Source organism: Oncorhynchus clarkii, chromosome 18, assembly GCF_045791955.1.
Source record: "Oncorhynchus clarkii lewisi isolate Uvic-CL-2024 chromosome 18, UVic_Ocla_1.0, whole genome shotgun sequence".
NCBI lineage: Eukaryota > Metazoa > Chordata > Actinopteri > Salmoniformes > Salmonidae > Oncorhynchus > Oncorhynchus clarkii.
Genome location: NC_092164.1, coordinates 2,521,495 through 2,544,688, shown reverse-complemented (window position 1 = coordinate 2,544,688; position 23,194 = coordinate 2,521,495). Strand labels below are relative to the sequence as shown.

General features: G+C 39.5%; 1 protein-coding gene across 1 annotated transcript; it reads left to right on the top strand.

Annotated features, from left to right (window-relative positions):
- Positions 1-274: 274 nt before the first annotated feature.
- LOC139372878 (zinc finger protein ZFP2-like) lies at positions 275-11,683 on the top strand. Its single transcript, XM_071112732.1, has 3 exons — positions 275-384; positions 4,877-5,125; positions 10,509-11,683. The coding sequence occupies exons 1-3, from the start codon at positions 282-284 to the stop codon at positions 11,375-11,377; spliced, it is 1,221 nt and encodes a 406-aa protein (XP_070968833.1). The 5' UTR covers positions 275-281; the 3' UTR covers positions 11,378-11,683.
- Positions 11,684-23,194: the final 11,511 nt, after the last annotated feature.

The window sequence follows — 23,194 nt, the reverse complement described above, 5'->3', positions numbered from 1 at the left end:
TTTGTCAAGGATTATCTACCTGATCTACTGAAATGAGATAATTGAACATGAAAAACAAGAAAATATTTTTACAGAATAAAGTGCCAGAACTGTCAAGAAAATAACTTTTGTGTCCGTTTGTCTTTATTACTACAGACCGACTCAGATTAAGTCTGAAGCCGGTAACATCAACAGTGAGGACAAACCCAGCCTGCCACTCTCCTTCCACAAGGAGTCCAAACCTACAGTCACTGTGTCCTGATTGTGACAGTGGAGCCTAGTTTGCACTGCAGGATCCAGAGATGGCATCAGTGAAGCTAGAAGACTGCAGTCAAACACTGGAGCTGAATGTCAACATTAAAGATGAAGAAGAGGAGGAGAAGATTAGGACAACTGTTAGTCATGGTAAAAGCTGGTTCTATCTAGAAGTTATCTTCATAAATTAGACCTCCATAAGTTAGGACCAGTCTATTGCTAGGTCTAATTCTGTAATTCTAACATCACACATTCCTGAACAACTCAAGACTTCACAGCGAAGCAATTAAAAAAAAAAACTTGTATCGCCTGCCTTTCCCCACACATTGTCTCAAAAACATTGAAAATGTTTAATACCCTCAATCACCAAGTTAGGCATTCCTCATTTCAAAATAGGCCAAGGCATCATCACTGTCAATATTGAATTATAATTCTTCACGTTTTACCAGTGAAATGACCAAGCTGCGTCTGCATGCCAATCGTTTGATCTCAATCAATTTCATGGGAATATGCATTTAAATCTTCTTGAAATACTGTTTGGTTAGCAAATTAGAGTAGATGGTGTTAAATTATTTAGACTTCCTGTATTTAGTTTTAATCAAAGCACATTATGCTTAATCGCTCGCTGTTGAGTTTGGGACGATTCAACAAACCATTCTAAAATCTCCTAAGAAAATAGGTGTTGTTTTTGTTGTAACAGTAATGTTATGCTATAATCTTTGGTGATGTGGACTGCTAATTAATCATTAGGTGATCGTCCAAGACATTGATCTAACTTTACTAAACAAACACCATTGTGGCGGCTCATCGCTCTTGCAGCAATACACACCTGCAGTCTGCTGCACCGAACTAGTGATTGATGCTCACCTAGCCTACTCTTTTGTCTCGTTCAACATTTGGTGATGCAGAAACGAGAGAACATGTTGTTTTTATGACAATCTGGGAATATTTGGCCAAGGAAACATTTCTGGTTGGTCTCAAGGAATGTCACACAGGGAGACTTTTTAAAACGGGATTGAGAGAAGTAGCAGCTAATGCTCATGGAGAGCCTAACTCTTATTATTAACCTTTATTTAACTAGGCAACGATTGGAGAAGTGTTGAACATAACCAGTGGACTGTCACATCCTGATGATTTATATCTGATACATATATATTTAATATTTTATATATCAAGTTGTCGAAACATCTCAATGATGATCAATGGAAACAGGATGCACCTGAGCTCAATTCAAAAGTTTGGGGTCACTTAATCTACCCATGGTGTCCGATTTAAAAAGTGATTTACAGCGAAAGCACAACATGTTAGGTCATAGCCAAGTCAAAAAAAACACAGCCATTTTTCCGTTCCGTTTGTATCATTGTAGGTATGTAATAGCATGTTTAAACTTTCTAATGTCGAAAGAATATATAACATGCTAGGTAACAAATCCGTTTCACGCCTGGTAATGGTTTTAATTGTATGTGTTATTTTGGAGTCTAACCGAGTTAGTGAAGAACGTGATTAAAAACGATTTTACAAGTCACATAACTAGACTTTGGGTTTATCTGAGTGTATGTACATATTTTCGTCAAAGTCATTTCATTAAGATTCCACTTATTTGAGGTCGTTTTTACATGTTCTTGGTTTTGTGTAAAATGTTTATGAGCTGGTAAATAGCCTCGTCCGAACCATCCTGTTCTCGCGAGTTTACATACACTGTTTCGTTAATGTAAGCTCGCGAGATCAGGATGATTCGGACGAGGCAAGTCAAATGGCGGCTTCAACGGTTTCGGTCGTCTTTCTAGGAGTTTGCTCGTGGTGAAATGGCGACATGAGGCTGCGTGATGAAGTGTCAAAATAGAGGGAAGCTAACTGAAGTTATCCTTCACCATTTGGAGAGAGAGGCCAACTGCATGGAATGGCGTCGATTAATGAGGATGAATCGGTGCACGTATCAAACCCATTCCACGGAGGACCAAGTGTCTGCGGGTTTTCGCTCCACCCTTGTACTTGATTAATGAATTAAGGTCACTAATTAGAAAGGAACTCCCCTCATCTGATTGTCTAGGTTTTAATTGAAAGGAAAAAAGGAACACCTGGTGAGAATTGGCCCTCAATGGAATGAGTTTTGCACCAATGAAACAATGGAAATGGAGAGTTTGAGAAGCAACAGCTGTGTTGGAATGCGATCAATGTGGGGGACAGTTGTGATGATATGGAGCGGGAGGATGAGGGCCTAGTATGTGAATGGTCTGTAGTGGGAAGACATAGGAAGAACCGAGATAATGATACTGGAAGCAGGGGCGCATGTAGTATAGTAACTAGAGGCCCAAGGTAGGGAGCTAGAGTAATAATGTGGAAAGTTGGGATGGTGTTTGAGGAGACCACAGGGCCTCATTTACACCCTGATTAACCAAGGCCATAAAAAGAGGTGAAGTTAAACTGGGATGCAGCTGTGTAAATGAGAACTTGTTCTGAACTAGCCTACCTGGTTAAATAAAGGTGAAATAAAATATTGAAAATGGTAGATTGTTAATATCTTGTGCTGGTCAGGTTCAGCAAGGGAAGATTCTTCAAATGGGAAATCATAATGGGACGAAGCTCAGAAGCCATGACCCTGGAGTTTATGCTAAATTGAAGGGAGTAAAAATCTCTGCGGTCCCAATATCTATGTCCATGGATGATATTGTTAAAGACCATGTGATGGGAGACAGAGTGGTTGAAGCCTAAAGGTTGATCAGTAGGAAAGAGGGTTAAAGAAGTCACAAAGTGATGTACAGAAACGCAGCCTAAAACCCCAAACAGGAAGCAATGTAGGTGTTGAAGCACAGTGGCTAGGAAAAACTCCCTAGAAAGGCCAGAACCAATGAAGAAACCTAGAGAGGATCCAGGCTTTGAGGGGTGGCCAGTCCTCTTCTGGCTGTGCTGGATGGAGATATTCATAGATGACCAAGAGGGTCAAATAATAATAATCACAGTGCATGTGGAGGGTGCAACAGGTCAGCACCTCAGGAGTAAATGTCAGTTGGCTTTGCATTGCCGATCATTGAGAGTTTCTCTTCTGCTCCTGCTGTCTCTAGAGAGTTGGAAACAGCAGGTCTGGGACAGGTAGCACATCTGGTGAACAGGTCAGGGTTCCATGACAGCAGGCAGAACAGTTGAAACTGGATCAGCAACGGTGAATCATCACAGTATATTTAAATGCCAAAGAATTGGACATGTAGCTGTTGAGTGAAAAGATGTGCCAAGTGTGGTGGGGAACTTGATTACGCTGAATGTTGGAGCAATGTGACAGTTAAGTGTTGCAATTGTGTGGAGGACAAAGAGCAGCATTTGGTGGATGCCAGGTGCAGAGAGATGCTCAGAGATATAGAATCTGTCTTGATGTATCATATGCAGAGGCTGTAAGACAGACTGGTGGAACTACAGTGCAGACTGATGGAGCTTCCATGGCTGGTCCCGTAGTAAGAGGACCTACTGTCAGACTGATAGAGCTTCCATGGCTGGTCCCGTAGTAAGAGGACCTACTGTCAGACTGATGGAGCTTCCATGGCTGGTCCCGTAGTAAGAGGACCTACTGTCAGAACTGGTCTTTCTACTAGTCCTGACATGGTTTCGAGGCCTGTTCAGAAATCTTGCGTCCATAAATGCACTGTGACAAAGGATACTTTAATATTGAATAAAATGTACTTCATAGCTTTCATTGGTGAGGTTATCAGCAACTTGGATTGTGTAAAGCAGAAATACCAGGTTTAAAGTTATCTTGTAAACTGCAGCAGAGTTGTTGGGGGTAACAGATGTTACTGTCGGTATGGTTTTTGATAAACTGGATAATCTGGGGGTGGATTGTCTCAGCATGATAAAAACCCCAATGTTTGCAAACACAGAAAGCAATCTATTGATATAGTTTATTGGGGGGTGTGGGAGGGTTTTTGGGGAAGGGGAGGGTGTGGTAGGAGTTAATAGGGATTTCTTGTTTTATTTTCTTAGTACAGAATTAGACAGACATGCACCTTAAACGTTTGTTTGTGGACCTCCATGATACCATAGGAGGTCTGCATCAACGGACTTCAGTGCAGGTAGTGCCTCATCAGAGAGAGAACATTTCAGTTGCTCTACAGTACTGAAGCTGAATGTAATGATTATCAGTTCTTTACTAATATTCAGACGCATTCAGTTGTTTCTATATTTATCTATAATTCAGGGTTTTCACATGGGGCTTCAAGTAAATAAATATTAGTGCTTGAAAGTCCTTGAATTTGACTTGCCACTGTACGACTCCTGATAATTCTTAATATGGTGTGAATGGGAAATACATTTGGTTTTTGTGAGTGAAATAAAACAGTGAAGACAAGGTTATTCATAAAATAGTACATAGTGCTGCCTGAAACATACTGTGATCTTGTACTAAATGGTTGTTGAGTAATTTATACATTTATGTGAATTTAGGAAATCTACTATAGATTAAGTGCACTTATGTTGTGCAATTTAAAATGTGTACTTTGTGTCTAATGTGAATGAATGTATTGTCAGGGATTATCTACCTGATTGACTGAAATTAGATAATTGAACAAGATAAACAAGAAAATATTTTTACAGAATAAAGTGCCAGAACTGTCAAGAAAATAACTTTTGTTTCCGTTTGTCTTTATTACTACAGACCGACTCAGATTAAGTCTGAGGCCGTTAACGTCAACAGTGAGGACAAACCAATCCTTTCACTCTCCTTCCACACTGAGTCCAAACCTACAGTCACTGGGTCCTGATTGTGACAGTGGAGCCCAGTTTGCTCTGCAGGATCCAGAGATGACATCAGTGAAGCTGGAAGACTGCAGTCAAACACTGAAGCTGAATGTCATCATTAAAGATGAAGAAGAGGAGGAGGAGATTGGTACATCTGTTAGTCATGGTAAGAGCAGGTTCTATAAGTTAACTTCATAAATTAGACCTCCATAAGTTATGACCAGTCTATTGCTAGGTTGAATTCTGTAATTCTGACATCACGCATCCCTGAACAACTCAAGACTTCACAGTGAAGCAAAAACAATTTAAACTTGTAACTCCTGTCTTTGCCCACACATTGTCTCAAGAACGTTGAAAATGTTTAACACCCTCAATCACTAAGTTAGGCATACCTCATTTCAAAAAAGGCCATGGCTTCATCACTGTCAATATTGAATTATAATTCTTCACGTTTTACCAGTGAAATGATCAAGCTGCGTCTGCATGCCAATCGTTTGATCTCAATCAATTTCATGGGAATATGCATTTAAATCTTCTTGGATTACTGTTTGGTGAGCAAATTAGAGCAGATGGTGTTCAATTATTTTCTACTTTCTGTATTTTGTTTTAATCCAAGCACATTCTGCCTAATGGCGCGTGCTGTTGAGTTTGGGACGATTCAGCAAACCATCCTAAAATCTCCTAAGAAAATAGGTGTTGTTTTTGTTGTAACAGTAATGTTATGCTATAATATTTGGTGATGTGGACTGCTCATTAATCATTAGGTGATCGTCCAAGACATTGATCTAACTACTAAAAAACACCATTGTGGCGGCTCATCGCTCTTGCAGCAATACACACCTGCAGTCTGCTGCACCGAACTAGCGATTGTTGCTCACCTAGCCTACTCTTTTGTCTCGTTCAACATTTGGTGATGCAGAAACGAGAGAACATGTTGTTTTCATGACAATCTGGGAATATTTGGCCAAGGAAACATTTCTGGTTGGTCTCAAGGAATGTCACACAGGGAGACTTTTTAAAACGGGATTGAGAGAAGTAGCAGCTAATGCTCATGGAGAGCCTAACTATTATTATTAACCTTTATTTTACTAGGCAACGATTGGAGAAGTGTTGAACATAACCAGTGGACTGTCACATCCTGATGATTTATATCTGATACATATATATTTAATATTTTATATATCAAGTTGTCGAAACATCTCAATGATGATCAATGGAAACAGGATGCACCTGAGCTCAATTCAAAAGTTTGGGGTCACTTAATCTACCCATGGTGTCCGATTTAAAAAGTGATTTACAGCGAAAGCACAACATGTTAGGTCATAGCCAAGTCAAAAAAACACAGCCATTTTTCCGTTACAGTCTGTAGAAACAAGTCAAATGATGTATGCACACAATCTTTAGGATGTTTTTAACATAAATCATCAATAAGTTTCCTACCAGAGAATTTCATTGTCTGAAGAAAAGCATTGAAACGAGAGCTAACTCTGTTGGGAGCAAGTGTCATGAGACCGAGGCTCTCTGCCAGACCACTTTCTCAAAGAGCTCTCATGAGCCCCTCCTTTATAGTAGAATCCTCAAACCAGTTTCTAAGGACGGTGACATCTAGTGGAAGCCCTAGGAAGTGCAACCTCATCCATATCTCACTGTGAATTCAATAGGCACTGTTTTGAAAATCTATTTCTCACTTCCTGTTTGGATTTCTTCTCAGGTTTTTGCCTGCCATATGAGTTCTGTTATACTCACATACATCATTCAAACAGTTTTAGAAACTTCAGAGTGTTTTCTATCCAATACTAATAATATGCATATATTAGCATCTGGGGTATTGAGTTTGGGACAGTTTTCAACTGTGCTAACATAATTGCAAAAGTGTTTTCTAATGATAAACTTGGATTAGCTAACACAACATGCCATTGGATCACAGGAGTGATGGTTGCTGATAATGGGCCTCTGTACACCTTTGTAGATATTCCATAAAATATCTGCCGTTTTCAGCTACAATAGTCATTTACAACAATAACAATGTCGACACTGTATTTCTGATCAATTTGATGTTATTTTAATGGACAATCAATGTGCTTTTCTTTCAAAACAAGGACATTTCTACGTGACCCCAGACGTTTGAACAGTAGTGGATATTTAATATTTTGTATATATCAAGTTGTAGAAACATCTCAAGGATGATCATTGGAAACAGGAAGCATCTGAACTCAATTTTGAGTCTGTCTTGTTCTTCTGTTTTTTTTTTTTTTTTTAAATAAATTTGCAAAAATCTCTAAACCTGTTTTAGCTTTGTCATTATGTGGGTGTGTAGATTGCTGAGGATATTTTTGTATTTAATTATAGAATTAGGCTGTAATATAACAATGTGGAAAAGTCAAGGGGTCTGAATACTTTCCGAGGGCACTGTCAGACCCCTTCCCATTTCTCCCATTTTGGTATATTACAGCCTTCTTCTAAAATTAATTACATGTTTTTCCCCGTCAATCTACACACAACATCCAATAATGACATCACAATACCCCATAATGACATCACAATACCCCATAATGACAAAGCCAAAACAGGTTTTTAGAAATTCTTGCAAATCTAAAAATAAATTAAATTGCTTATTTATGTTTTTAAGTTTTCAGACCCTTTGCTATGAGATTGTCCTTGAGATGTTTCTACAACTTGATTGGAGTCCACCTGTGGTAAATGCAATTGATTGGACTTGATTTGGACAGGCACACACCTGTCTATGTCAGGTCCCACATTTGACACTGCATGTCAGAGTAAAAACCAAGCCATGAGGTCGATGGATTTGTCTGTAGAGCTCCGAGACAGGATTATGTCGGCACAGATCTGGGGACCGGTACCAACACATTTCTGCATTATTAAATGTCCCCAAGAACACAGAGGCCTCAGGGTGAAATATCTTAGTCATTACTTTAAACACACAAATTCTACTATCACCCTTGTGATGTTGAGTGGAGGATGGTATAGCTCATCATTTTCACCACTTTTGCCTCTTATTCGTTTTTGACTCCTACCCAGTTTTAGAATAGTTTGATTCCCCTTCCCATACAGTCTACTGAAATGAATACATACACTACCGTTGAAAAGTTTAGGGTCACTTAGAAATGTCCTTGTTTTTGAAAGAAAATTGTTTTTTTTGTCCATTAAAATAACATCAAATTGACCATTAATACAGTGGAGACGTTGTTAATGTTGTAAATGACTTGTAGCTGGAAACGGATGATTTTTTAAAACGGAATATCTACATAGGTGTAGAGAGGCCCATTATCAGCAACTATCACTCCTGTGTTCCAATGGCATGTTGTGTTAGCTAATCCAAGTTTATCATTTTAATAGGCTAATTGATCATTACAAAACCCTTTTGCAATTATGTTAGCACAGCTGAAAACTGTGGTGCGGATTAAAGAAGCAATAATAACATTCCTTTTTTAGACTAGTTGAGTATCTGGGTCATTTGTCGGTTCGATTACAGGCTCAAAATGGCCAGAAACAAAGACCTTTCTTCTGAAAGTCGTCAGTCTATTCTTGTTCTGAGAAATGAAGGCTATTCCATGTGAGAAATTTCCAAGAAACTGAAGATCTCGTGCAGTTCTGTGTACTACTCCCTTCACAGAACAGTGCAAACTGGCTCTAACCAGAATAGAAAGAGGAGTGGGAGGCCCCTGTGCACAACTGGGCAAGAGGACAAGTATTTTAGAGTGTCTAGTTTGAGAAACAGACGTCTCACAAGTCCTCAACTGGCAGCTTCATTAAATAGTACCCGCAAAACACCAGTCTCAATGTCAACAGTGAAGAGGCGACTCCGGGATGCTGGCCTTCTAGACACTATTCTGGTTAGAGACTGTTTGCTCTGTTCTGTGAAGAGAGTAGTACACAGCGTTGTACGAGATCTTCAGCCGTTTCCAGCTACAATAGTCATTTACAACATTAACAATGTCTACACTGTATTTCTGATCACTTTGACATTATTTGATTGGACAAAAAATGTGCTATTCTTTCAAAAACATGGACATTTGTAACTTTAGAATGTATTCATTTATTTCACCACTAATGGTAGTGTATTTAAAAAATATAACTTCATTTAACTTTCTTAGCATACTGGTTGTTGTCCGGAATTTCCGATGATTGACGTGCCCAAAGTAAACTGCCCAGAAGCTAGGATATGCATATACTTGATAGCATTGGATAGAATGCTAATGCTAATGCTAATATATGCATATTATTATTAGTATTGGATAGAAAACACTCTGAAGTTTCTAAAACTGTAAAAATAATGTCTGTGGGTATAACAGAACTGATATGACAGGCGAAAACCTTGAGTAAAATCCATCCGGAATTTTTATTTCTTGAGGTCACAGATTTTTTCAATGCTTGCCTATGGGATATTCAAATTGATAGGACCCAGATTGCAGTTCCCTTGGCTTCCACTAGATGTCAACAGTCTTTAGAAAGGGTTTCATGCTTGTTTTTTGAAAAATTAGTAATTGTAGTTTTTCCAAGATGTCCCCCATTAGAAAAGTAGTCATGTTGCACGCATCAACGAGAGTACGCTCTTCGTTATTTATCTTTGCTATTGAACACACTATTCTCCATCTTAAATATTATTGTTTATTTACATATTAGAATACCTGAGGATTAATTGGAAACTTCGTTTTACTTTTTTGGACGATCTTTACCGGTAACCTTTAGGATTAGTTTGTGTGCATGTTTAACGAGTGACCTACTGAATCAAGCGCGCCATCTAAACTGATAGTTTTGGGATATAATGAAGGATATTATCGAACAAAACAACCATTCATTGTGTAGCTGGGACCCTTGGGATTGCAATCAGAGGAAGATCTTCAAAGGTAAGTGATTTATTTAATTGCTGTCTGATTTTGTGACGCCTGTGCTGGTTGAAAAAGTATTTTGACGTGGGGAGCTGTCCTCAGATAATCGCATGGTATGCTTTCTCCGTAAAGCCTTTTTCAAATCTGACAACGCAGTTGGATTAACAAGAAGCTTTTAAATGATGTAAGACACTTATATTTTCATGAATGTTTAATATTACGATTTTTGTATTCTGCAATTTCACCCGATGTTGTCGTAGGTGTCCCGCTAGCGTTTGTAAATGCGCCCAAACAGGTTAACTAGTCAGGTCAGTTAGGAACAAATTCTTATTTTCAATGACGGCCTAGGAACAGTGGGTTAACTGCCTTATTCAGGGGAAGAACAACAGATTTTTACCTTGTCAGCTCAGGGATTTGCTCTAACCACTAGGCTACCTGTCACCCGGTATGGCCAGAAGAGGACTGGTCACCACTCTGAGCCTGGTTCCTCTCTAGGTTTCTTCCTAGGTTCCTGCTTTCTAGAGAGATGTTTGTGGCCACTGTGCATCTACATCTGCATTGCTTGCTCTTTGGGTATTTTAGGTTGGGTTTCTGTTAAGCACTTTGACAACTACTGATGTAAAAAGGGCTTCATAAAATACATTTGATTGACATGTATATCACACCAACTGACTGGTTCTTCTGATGTTGTTCACACAGGAGACCATGTTGAGACATTCTCCACATCCATAGAGCAAGAGCAGGAAGATCAGAGAGCCAAGAGGTCTCATCACTGCCCACATTGTGAAGAGATTTTCCCATTTCTATCACAGCTAAAAATACACCTACAAATACACACAGGAGAGAAGCCATACTCCTGCTCTGACTGTGGAAAATGTTTTAAAACATCAAATGAGCTAAAAGTTCATCAGAGAACACACACAGGAGAGAAGCCTTATGTCTGCTCTGAATGTGGAAAATGTTTTAAAACATCAAATATGCTAAAGGTTCATCAGAGAACACACACAGGAGTGAAGCCTTTCTTCTGCCCTGACTGTGGAACTAGTTTCTCTCAACTGTCCCACTTAAAAGCACATGAACGTATACATACAGGGGAGAAGCCATACTCCTGCTCTGACTGTGGGAAATGTTTTAAAACATCAAATGTGCTAAAAGTTCATCAGAGAACACACACAGGAGAGAAGCCTTTCTTCTGCCCTGACTGTGGAACTAGTTTTTCTCAACTTTCCCACTTAAAAGCACATGAACGTATACATACAGGTGAAAAGCCTTACATCTGCTCTGACTGTGGGGCGAGTTTCTCTCTTCTGGGCACCTTAAAAACACACCAACGTATACACACAGGAGAGAAGCCTTACTCCTGCTCTGACTGTGGAAAATGCTTCACAACGTCAACTGATCTAAAAGTTCACCAGAGAACACACACAGGAGAGAAGCCTTACGTCTGCTCTGACTGTGGAACTAGTTTCTCGCAACTTTCCAACTTAAGATCACATGAACGTATACACACAGGAGAGAAGCCTTACTCCTGCTCTGTGGAAGGGTGGGTGTGTAACTCAAACTTCTAGCCAAAGGCTGCTGTGTTTAGAATCTCATCAAGGTTAACTGTAGTATTTTAGATAATTAGCAACTTTGCAACTACTTACTACTTTTTAGCTATTACTTAGCATGTTAGCTTAGCATGCAACTACTTAGTATGGTAGCTTACCTTTCCCCTAAAACCATTTAACCCCTCACCCCTAACCTAGCTAACATTCCAACAACAAATTGGAATTCGTAACATATCATACATATTACAAGTTCGTAACATATTGTATGAATAGCAATGCGTAAAATAACGTAAGAATTGTAATTCTTAACATACGATACTTCCTAGAAGTTGTATTATACTGAACAATTTAAACACAACAATTTCAAAGATTTATAGTTCGTATAAGATAATTAGTCATTTTAAATAAACAATGCCCTAATCTATATATATCACATGACAGGGCAGGGGCTCAGCCATGGGTGGGACTTGGGAGGGCATCGGCCCACTTGGGAGCCAGGCCCAGCCAATCAGCATGAGTTTTTCCCCACAAAACGTCTTGATTACAGACAGAAATACTGCTCACCCCCCTCCCAGACAATCCTGCAGGTGAAGATGTCCTGGGCTGCCGTGGTTACATGTGATCTGCAGTTGTGAGGCCGGATGGATGTACTGACAAATTCTCTAAAAGGACGTTAGAGGTGACTTATGGTAGAGATATAAATATTGAAATCTCTCCTGCAGTCATCATGACAATTGCACATTCCCTGAACTTGAGATGTCTGACATTGTGTTGTGTGGCCTTTTATTGTCCCCCAGCACAAGGTGCAGTTGTGTAATGATAATGCTGTTTTATCAGCATCTTGATATGCCACACCTGTCAGGTGGATGGATTATCTTCACAAAGGCTGAAATGCTCACTTACAGGGATAGTAACAAAGTTGTGCACAACATTTGAGAGAAATAAGCCTTTTCTGCACATGGAACATTGCTGGAATGTTTTATTTCAGCTCATGAAACCAACACTTTACATGTTTAGTGTATATTTTAGTTCAGTTTTTATATTGGTAGTCCAATTTAATGTAACCTAACATACTAAATGGAGTGGAATGGATGTTTTTGTAACATATGATACGTTTTGCTCTGAGACCAGGTTGTCCCTCTGCAGTATTCTGTGGGAAGGAGCTAGTATACACTTCTTACATTTTTTATTGAACCTTTATTTAACTAGGCAAGTCAGTTAAGAATAAATTCTTATTTACAATGATGGCCTAGGAACAGTGGGTTAACTGCCTTGTTCAGAGGCAGAACAACAGATTTTTACCTTGTCAGCTCGGGGATTCGATTTAGGAACCTTTTGGTTACTGACCCAACGCTCTAACCACTAGGCTACCTTCCGCCCCTAACATGTATCAGATAGAGATGATCACTTTCCACCATTAGTTTGGGGGGATTATTTTACAACTTTTTTTAATGATACACAGTTTATGAAATGAATCCATGTGTTTATTAATTGTCTTTAAAACTAGATTAGTTATTTTAGTTACTGATCATGAATGTGTTGGATAACTGCGTTGAAGCAAACTTTATTGATCTGCCAATGAAAAATAAAGTTACACGAATATGTACTGGTCAACCTCTTCTTCTCTTTAGTATTCAGTTCTTCATATTAGATCTGACAGTATGAATGGTTCTTATGGTTGTATTCAGTTCTTCATATTAGATCTGACAGTATGAATGGTTCTTATGGGCTGAGTGCCTGGAGTGTTTTTGTATGACTACAGTCAGGAGTTCTCTCTGACCCTGTGATGTCACCAGCATATTAAGTACATTCATCTTAAGAAAGCCAGGTGAGACAACCACATATCACAGTAAACACATTTCTCCTCAATTAGTCAGTGTCACATTATTATTGTTATGATTTGTATTATTATTATTTGTATTTTGGGGGGGGGGGGGGGGACTCTTTAAAGACTTAGGTGTTTCAGACCATTTCGGGCAGTTGGGCAGAGACTCTGCTTCACTGACATCAGAGGGATAAAGTGTGAAAAAAATGATCTGTTTGCAAACAATGTAAAAATGTATAATTGAGTTATTAATAAAGCCGCATTCAAAAATGGTCTCTTTCTTGTTTTCTTGAGTAAGGCAGCTCCAAAATGCAGGTCTTTCAGCCTAGCTCATTGTCTTCTGTGGAGGTGGGGCAAGCCAGCAGAAAATAGAGCGTTTGTGCCGCTATTGGCTCAGTGTTCTGTCATTCATGTGGACAATGCGTCACTACCAAGTCTAAGCGTAGAACTTGAAAATTCAAGCCCCTTGGGTGCTGCCATAGAGTTACATTATAAGTGCCCATCCAAGAAGGCTCAAGGTCATTGTCCACAGATAAAATAACTTCAAATCATGTGATATCTACAGTCGCATTGATTGGACTGATCATGTCAACATCATACTTTCAAAATCTGAGCTAGCAGTCATCATCATGAATCAAGTTGACAATCTACTGGCAAATCCTTTTTAATCTTTGTCATATGAAGAGAAATAATGAGAAATTATAGAGAAAACGTATCAGTGCTCATCGGCCATTGGACATAAACATTACATAACAAATAGCAAATTCAACAATGAGTGGTTTGGAAGGAATCAGTGGCTAACTGCAAGAAGCATTGCAAAGCAATCATTAGCCTGCTATTCATTGGAGTGGCTCTGTGGTCTCAAGTCTAAGATTAAGGGGCTCTTTTCCTAGTTTAAAATTGTAAACATTCAACATTGGCCATGCTGTCGATAAAGCTTGATTTGTGCCGTGTTCAAAACAACTTAACTCTGTACTTCAAAATCTGACTGGAGTGAGTTCAGTACAACTGGGAACTCAGGGGAAAAACAAGCTACGACTGAGAAAACGTTTTGAACTCATCCAACTCGGAATTGTAAATTGGAAACTTTTTCTTAGCTATGACCTTAAGATCACTGACGTCATCATTTTTCCCCCTGAGTTCCCAGTTGTATTGAAGCACCACAAATCCAGAGAATGCCAGACTTTGATGACAAAATATGCCCACGAAGAACTGCCGTGATCACAGCACAACAAGGTGAGTCCAAAAATGTCTTGTATGCTTCTGCATAAATTATGTAATATACCAGGGAGATGTGTAAACTGTAGCTAAGAAAGTAATACTAAGTGTATGTTGTGTAGTAAGATGTTAGTAACCCATGTGCCTCACCCTAATAATTTGGTCTATTTTCACCTCTTCATTTTGCACACTGTTCTGACTTGGTGGTTCACATGTAGCCTATAACATGTTTTAGAGTCATCATTGAATATTGTAAGGGTTTTCATTGTCTGCTTATATGCCCCTTTATTTATCCTACGGTTCTGACTTGGTGTACAGGGAGAACACTGTAAGAACAGCCCATTTTCTGAATTCTGTTGCTGTACATTTCAAAAGTGCTGAACAAATAGTTATATTGACTACGTCCGTCCTAGCTCGCTCATTAATGTCTTAATCGAAATTACGGTTTGCCTCTTATCCGTCGTCCCCTTATGCCATAGTTTGTACATCTCAATTGTCAGTAGAAACCACATTTGTTTAAGCAAGTCAGCCATGTTACTTTAAAAAACAGTAAATGAGGCTGAATTAACTTTTTCGTTGCCAGACAAGGCTCCGCTGATAGCCAGGTGTAGTAGTGTAAATTGTTGGGACTATGCTGTTCAATCAGCTTTATGTAAGAGTTTGTGGGCACCTTTTCTCACCGTTTTTGTGCAATTAATGTATTGTTTAGTAATGTGTTGTGTAGTGGATTTGAATCCCACTTTTTTAGTTCATCTTTATTTGACTGGTCAAGTCAGTTTAAGAACAAACAAGGAGCTCATCAAAAGCAGAGGAAGGGAGTTTAAAGGGACCAAATTCGGTCTCAATGACCAATTTCTAAGGGAAATCAACAAACGTCGTAAGAGACTATATCCGGTACAAAGACAACAAAGGAAGGATGGTAGGCGTGGCTTTATCAATGTGGACAAACTCTTTATAGATGGACAGCTATTCCCAGACAGCTCCATAACACCATGGCAGTACTAAACTCTAAAGGGACTTCAGGTTACGAGAAAAAAATAGAAGGTATGGGAACTGTAACATTTTCTGAACATTATGAAGTGGATATGAACACACACATACGGACTTATACAAACACACACACACACACCTGATCTTGCTCTCCTCTCTCTCTTTTCTCATCTCTTCTCTCCCTTTCTCTCTATTGTTAACTGTTTTATAATTTAATGTGTTTATTGTTTGTCTATATTTTATGTATTTGTCTACAAGTTTATATATGTTTACAACAAGCAAGGGGAAGTTATCAGAATAGGGGCATTGGGGAATAATAACATATTGTATGGAATACATTTGTACTGTAGTGGAGTCGTCTCTAGAGTAATGCAAGGTCTCTTTCATGATCATGTGAAACGTCAATTGCTGTGGAAATGCTGGGATGTGTTTTTAAATTATGTTAAAAGGTCATTATGATGCTACTATGATGGTGATACGATATGGATTACAATTATCACCATGAATATCAAGGCAATACACACATATAGACACCCAACTATGCAAATTGGCAGAGTTATTATTTATTTGGACATCACAGATTATGGTCTTACTCTTATACAGACATCGTACACACTCTCACTATATCCCATCCAATATCGTACACGTCAACCTACTCAGATTTGCCACCCACATAATATCTTGTCTCAATTTTCTAACATCTGTGGCATTGGCTCACAGGCAAGGGAATAAAACACATATTGATAGAACCTATTTCTTGAATTCTAAATATCAGACATTTGAAAGCTCTAGTTTTGACCTTCATAATACCTCTGATGGCAGTAACTTTACAAGCACTAATTATGGTAAATTATGACTGAGAATAGTATCTAGTTATGGTGAGGGGTGAAATAAGTATAGCCAGTTATAATTGTAATGGTTTAGCAGATTATAAAAAAAGATCAGTCTTTACATGGCTAAAAGAAAAGGAATATAACATGTACTGTTTACAGGAAAGTCACTCTGCATCCTGAGATGAAGCTGCGTGGAAAAGGAATATAACATCTACTGTTTACAGGAAAGTCACTCTGCATCCTGAGATGAAGCTGCGTGGAAAAGGAATAGAACATCTACTGTTTACAGGAAAGTCACTCTGCATCCTGAGATGAAGCTGCGTGGAAAAGGAATATAACATCTACTGTTTACAGGAAAGTCACTCTGCATCCTGAGATGAAGCTGCGTGGAAAAGGAATATAACATCTACTGTTTACAGGAAAGTCACTCTGCATCCTGAGATGAAGCTGCGTGGAAAAGGAATATAACATCTGTTTACAGGAAAGTCACTCTGCATCCTGAGATGAAGCTGCGTGGAAAAGGAATAGAACATCTACTGTTTACAGGAAAGTCACTCTGCATCCTGAGATGAAGCTGCGTGGAAAAGGAATAGAACATCTACTGTTTACAGGAAAGTCACTCTGCATCCTGAGATGAAGCTGCGTGGAAAAGGAATAGAACATTTACTGTTTACAGGAAAGTTACTCTGCATCCTGAGATGAAGCTGCGTGGAAAAGGAATATAACATCTACTGTTTACAGGAAAGTCACTCTGCATCCTGAGATGAAGCTGCGTGGAAAAGGAATATAACATCTACTGTTTACAGGAAAGTTACTCTGCATCCTGAGATTAAGCTGCGTGGAAAAGGAATAGAACATTTACTGTTTACAGGAAAGTTACTCTGCATCCTGAGATGAAGCTGCGTGGAAAAGGAATATAACATCTACTGTTTACAGGAAAGTCACTCTGCATCCTGAGATGAAGCTGCGTGGAAAAGGAATATAACATCTACTGTTTACAGGAAAGTCACTCTGCATCCTGAGATGAAGCTGCGTGGAAAAGGAATATAACATCTACTGTTTACAGGAAAGTCACTCTGCATCCTGAGATGAAGCTGCGTGGAAAAGGAATAGAACATCTACTGTTTACAGGAAAGTCACTCTGCATCCTGAGATGAAGCTGCGTGGAAAAGGAATAGAACATCTACTGTTTACAGGAAAGTCACTCTGCATCCTGAGATGAAGCTGCGTGGAAAAGGAATATAACATTTACTGTTTACAGGAAAGTCACTCTGCATCCTGAGATGAAGCTGCGTGGAAAAGGAATAGAACATCTACTGTTTACAGGAAAGTCACTCTGCATCCTGAGATGAAGCTGCGTGGAAAAGGAATATAACATTTACTGTTTACAGGAAAGTTACTCTGCATCCTGAGATGAAGCTGCGTGGAAAAGGAATAGAACATCTACTGTTTACAGGAAAGTCACTCTGCATCCTGAGATGAAGCTGCGTGGAAAAGGAATATAACATCTACTGTTTACAGGAAAGTCACTCTGCATCCTGAGATGAAGCTGCGTGGAAAAGGAATATAACATTTACTGTTTACAGGAAAGTCACTCTGCATCCTGAGATGAAGCTGCGTGGAAAAGGAATATAACATCTACTGTTTACAGGAAAGTCACTCTGCATCCTGAGATGAAGCTGCGTGGAAAAGGGAATGGGGAAAGGGTGTGATGATATTATTTAACAATCATTTCCATCTGAATGTGCAAATAGTCAGGAATGATTCGCAAGGAAGGTGGATCCTTTTGAATATGAAAGTGGACAAAGAAGAGATTTGGCTCATTAATTTATATGGTCCCCATTAGGATGATCCACACTTCTTTGAAAACATTTATACCAATTTATTGAACTTATAGGCAACAAATGATCTAATCATTATGGTAGGAGACTATAACAGTGTTAAGTACCTCAATGGACCGTAAAGCTAATCACTCTACAACCTCTCATCACCGTGCCCTTAAAGGAAATCAAAAATACTATGGACACATTAGAAATAGTGGATATTTGGAGACTAAAAAACCCCGACCTAGTGAGATATACATGGAGGAGACTTAATCAAGCTAGTCGTCTTGACTACTTTCTTGTCTCTTTCTCTCTTGCATCTCTCTTGTTATAAAAGTTTTAATAGGAGGGAGACAGAATGCGATCGGATCATCATCTAATTGGCCTTCACATAACTCTTATAGATTTTCCACGTGGACGTGGATATTGGCAATTTAATCACAGTTTACTGGAGGACAACTTTTTTTTAACTAAGACAAAATCATTTATAACTGATTTTTTTCTAGTATAATATAGGTTCAGGAAATCCCCTTATTGTTTGGTATACCTTCAAATGTGTCACGATCGTCGTATGAAGCAGACCAAAGCGCAGCGTGGTATGTGTTCATGATGATTTTTTTAATTAAAGAAAGCACCGGACACTGAATACAAACTATACAAAACAATAAACGAATGTGACGCTATAATGAGAACTGTGCTGAACACAAGCAACTAACATAGACAATCACCCACAACCCACAATGACAAAAACAGGCTACCTAAATATGGCTCCCAATCAGAGACAATGACTAACACCTGCCTCTGATTGAGAACCATATCAGGCCAAACACAGAAACAGACAAACTAGACATCCAACATAGAATGCCCACTCAGATCACACCCTGACCAAACAAAACATTTTTTATTTATTTTTAATGTCACCTTTATTTAACCAGGTAGGCAAGTTGAGAACAAGTTCTCATTTACAATTGCGACCTGGCCAAGATAAAGCAAAGCAGTTCGACACATACAACGACACAGAGTTACACATGGAGTAAAACAAACATACAGTCAATAATACAGTATAAACAAGTCTATATACGATGTGAGCAAATGAGGTGAGATAAGGGAGGTAAAGGCAAAAAAAGGCCATGGTGGCAAAGTAAATACAATATAGCAAGTAAAACACTGGAATGGTAGATTTGCAATGGGAGAATGTGCAAAGTAGAAATAAAAATAATGGGGGTGCAAAGGAGCAAAATAAATAAATTAAATACAGTAGGGAAAGAGGTAGTTGTTTACATAGAACATACAAAGCAAACTATGGTCAGAGTTTGACAAAATGTACCTTCAGGGGTCATTCAATTCAATATTCATCAATAATAAAAAAGCAATTTCTGGCTAAAGAGCCAAGACTAACAAGGGAAATCCATGAGCTAATAGTACAGGTAGATAGTAATACAAATGATACTACAGAGATACAAAATAAGTTGGAGGAAAAACAAAAAGAACTTGAGGAACTTATTCAAGAACAATCTAATGTAATCTATTGCAAAAATAAAGCAAACTGGATGGAATATAGAGAAAAATGCACAAAATTCTACCTGAATCTCCAATACAGGAACGCTAACAAAAATGATTTGCAGAAACTCGTTACTGAAGACGGTGTCATCTATGATTCTCTGAATGATATTTTAAAAGAGGAAGATAATTATTTTAGGCAGATGTTCTCTTTTCCATCTCATCCTTTCCCACTGAATGAAGATTATGGTACGGAATTCTTTTCAAATAATACACTGCTCAAAAAAAAATTAAGGGAACACTTAAACAACACAATGTAACTCCAAGTCAATCACACTTCTGTGAAATCAAACTGTCCACTTAGGAAGCAACACTGATTGACAATAAATTTCACATGCTGTTGTGCAAATGGATAGACAACAGGTGGAAATTACAGGCAATTAGCAAGACACCCCCAATAAAGTAGTGGTTCTGCAGGTGATAACCACAGACCACTTCTCAGTTCCTATGCTTCCTGGCTGATGTTTTGGTCACTTTTGAATGCTGGCGGTGCTTTCACTCTAGTGGTAGCATGAGACGGAGTCTACAACCCACACAAGTGGCTCAGGTAGTGCAGCTCATCCAGGATGGCACATCAATGCGAGCTGTGGCAAGGTTTGCTGTGTCTGTCAGCGTAGTGTCCAGAGCATGGAGGTGCTACCAGGAGACAGGCCAGTACATCAGGAGACGTGGAGGAGGCCGTAGGAGGGCAACAACCCAGCAGCAGGACCGCTACCTCCGCCTTTGTGCAAGAAGGAGCAGGAAGAGCATTGCCAGAGCCCTGCAAAATGACCTCCAGCAGGCCACAAATGTGCATGTGTTTGCTCAAACGGTCAGAAACAGACTCCATGAGGGTGGTATGAGGGCCCGACGTCCACAGGTGGGGGTTGTGCTTACAGCCCAACACCGTGCACAACGTTTGGCATTTGCCAGAGAACACCAAGATTGGCAAATTCGCCACTGGCGCCCTGTGCTCTTGACAGATGAATGCAGGTTCACACTGAGCACATGTGACAGAGTCTGGAGACGCTGTGGAGATCGTCTGCTGCCTGCAACATCCTCCAGCATGACCGGTTTGGCGGTGGGTCAGTCATGGTGTGGGGTGGCATTTCTTTGGGGGGCCATATGCTGGTGCGGTTGGCCCTGGGTTCCTCCTAATGTAAGACAATGCTAGACCTCATGTGGCTGGAGTGTGTCAGCAGTTCCTGCAAGAGGAAGGCATTGATGCTGTGGACTGGCCCGCCCGTTCCCCAGACCTGAATCGAATTGAGCACATCTGGGACATCATGTCTTGCTTTAGTCCAGGTCTGGGAGGAGATCCCTCAGGAGACCATCCGCCACCTCATCAGGAGCATGCCCAGCCGTTGTAGGGAGGACATACAGGCACGTGGAGGCCACACACACACTACTGAGCCTCATTTTGACTTGTTTTAAGGACATTACATCAAAGTTGGATCAGCCTGCAGTGTGACTCCAAATCCAGACCTCCATGGGTTGATAAATTTGATTTCCATTGATAATTTTTGTGTGATTTTGTTGTCAGCACATTCAACTATGTAAAGAAAAAAGTATTTAATTCATTCAGATCTAGGATGTGTTATTTTAGTGTTCCCTTTATTTTTTTGAGCAGTGTATAAAAAAATGGAAAATTAACAATGATCGTTGTGAAGGCCAAATTACAGAGGAATAACTTTTTGAGGCTATTAAATCCTTTCAGTCTGGAAAAAACCCAGGGCTTGATGGCATACCGGTAGATGTATATCAAGTATTTTTTTGATATACTAAAAGCTCCATTGTTAGATTGTTTTAACTACTCCTATAGAAATGGTAGTCTGTCAGGTACTCAGCAGGAAGGTCTGATTTCTCTATTATTAAAACAAGACCCAGATGGCAAATATAAAGACCCAGTCTATCTAAGGTCCCTTACACTTCAATGCTGTGGCAAAAATACTAGCAAAATGCATAGCACTCAGATTTAAAAGGGTTTTACCAGGTATTGTTCATCCTGATCAGACAGTTTTTTTTTAACATGGACGATACATTGTAGATAATATACGACAACTACTAGAAATAATAGAACATCATGAAACACATAAAAATTCAGGAATGGAATTTATAGCGGATTTTGAAAAGACAGTTGATAAAGTAAGACTGGATTTTATTTTTAAATGTCTCGAATTTGGTAATTCTCTTATAAAATGGGTAAATAATTTGAAATAATGTAGAGCAACATCAGGTGTAAAATAGTAAATAATAGCTACTTCTCAGAGATTTTTGAATTGTCAGGAGGAGTTAAACAAGGGTGTCCGCTATCACCATATCTATTCGTTATGTCCATCGAAATGCTAGCTATTAAAATCAGATCCAATAACAACATGAGAGGATCAGAAAACCAAGGCTTAAAGGTTTTAAATGTATTATTATTTTATTTTATATTGCATTGTTGTTTGCTGTTTTCTTCTGTCTTTTCCTTTTGTTTATTTAGTTCATTCTCTTGGTTGTTGGTGCATTGGGCTGTTCTTGGAGGTAGGGAATGGAATTAATTGTGTTTTTTATTTATTTTTTTCTTCCTGGGGGGGACTGGGGGAGGGGTCTCGAATGGTTGAGGGACAGCTATTGGGGAACTGTGTGGGATTGCCAAGTGCTAAAGCGCGTAGCTTGTAAAAATCGTCTGTCCTCGGTTGCAACTACCGAGTTCCAAACTGCCTCTGGAAGCAATGCCAGAACTGTTCATCAGGGGCTTCATGAAATGAGTTTCCATAGCCAAGCAGCCGCACACAAGCTTAAGATCACCATGTGCAATGCCAAGTGTCGGCTGGAATGGTGTAAAGCCCGCCGCCATTGGCGTTCTCTGGAGTGAGCAATCAGGCTTCATCATCTGACAGTCTAATGGATGAATCTGGGTTTGGCGGATCGTTAACTGTCCGAATGCATAGTGCCAACTGTAAAGTTTGGTGGAGGAGGCATAATGGTCTGGAGCTGTTTTTCATGGTTCGGGCCCCTTAGTTCCAGTGAAGGGAAATCTTATTTCTACAACATACAATTACATTTTAGACGATACTGCGGCAACAGTTTGGGGAAGGCCCTTTCCTGTTTCAGCATGACAATGCCACCGTGCACAAAGCGAGGTCCAAACAGAAATGTTTTGTCGAGATTGGTGTGGAAGAACTTGACTGGCCTGCACAGAGCCCTGACCTCAATCCCATCGAACACCTTTGGGATGAATTGGAATGGCAACTGCGAGTCAGGCCTAATCGCCCAACATCAGTGCCCGACCTCACTAATGCTCTTGTGGCTGAATGGAAGGAGGTCCCAATAGCAATGTTCCTATATCTAGTGGAAAGCCTTCCCAGAAGAGTGGAGGCTGTTATAGCAGCAATGTTCCTACATCTAGTGGAAAGCTTTCCCAGAAGAGTGGAGGCTGTTTTAGCAGTAAAGGAAGGACCAACTCCATATTAATGCCCATGATTTTGGAATGAGATATTGATGGGCAAGTGTCCACATACTTTAGGTAATGTACTGAATTTTACAACGGAGGCATTACAAGGAATCTTGTCGATGAATGTTCCATTCACACAGGCAGCCTATGTTGGGATGTGATTTGGAT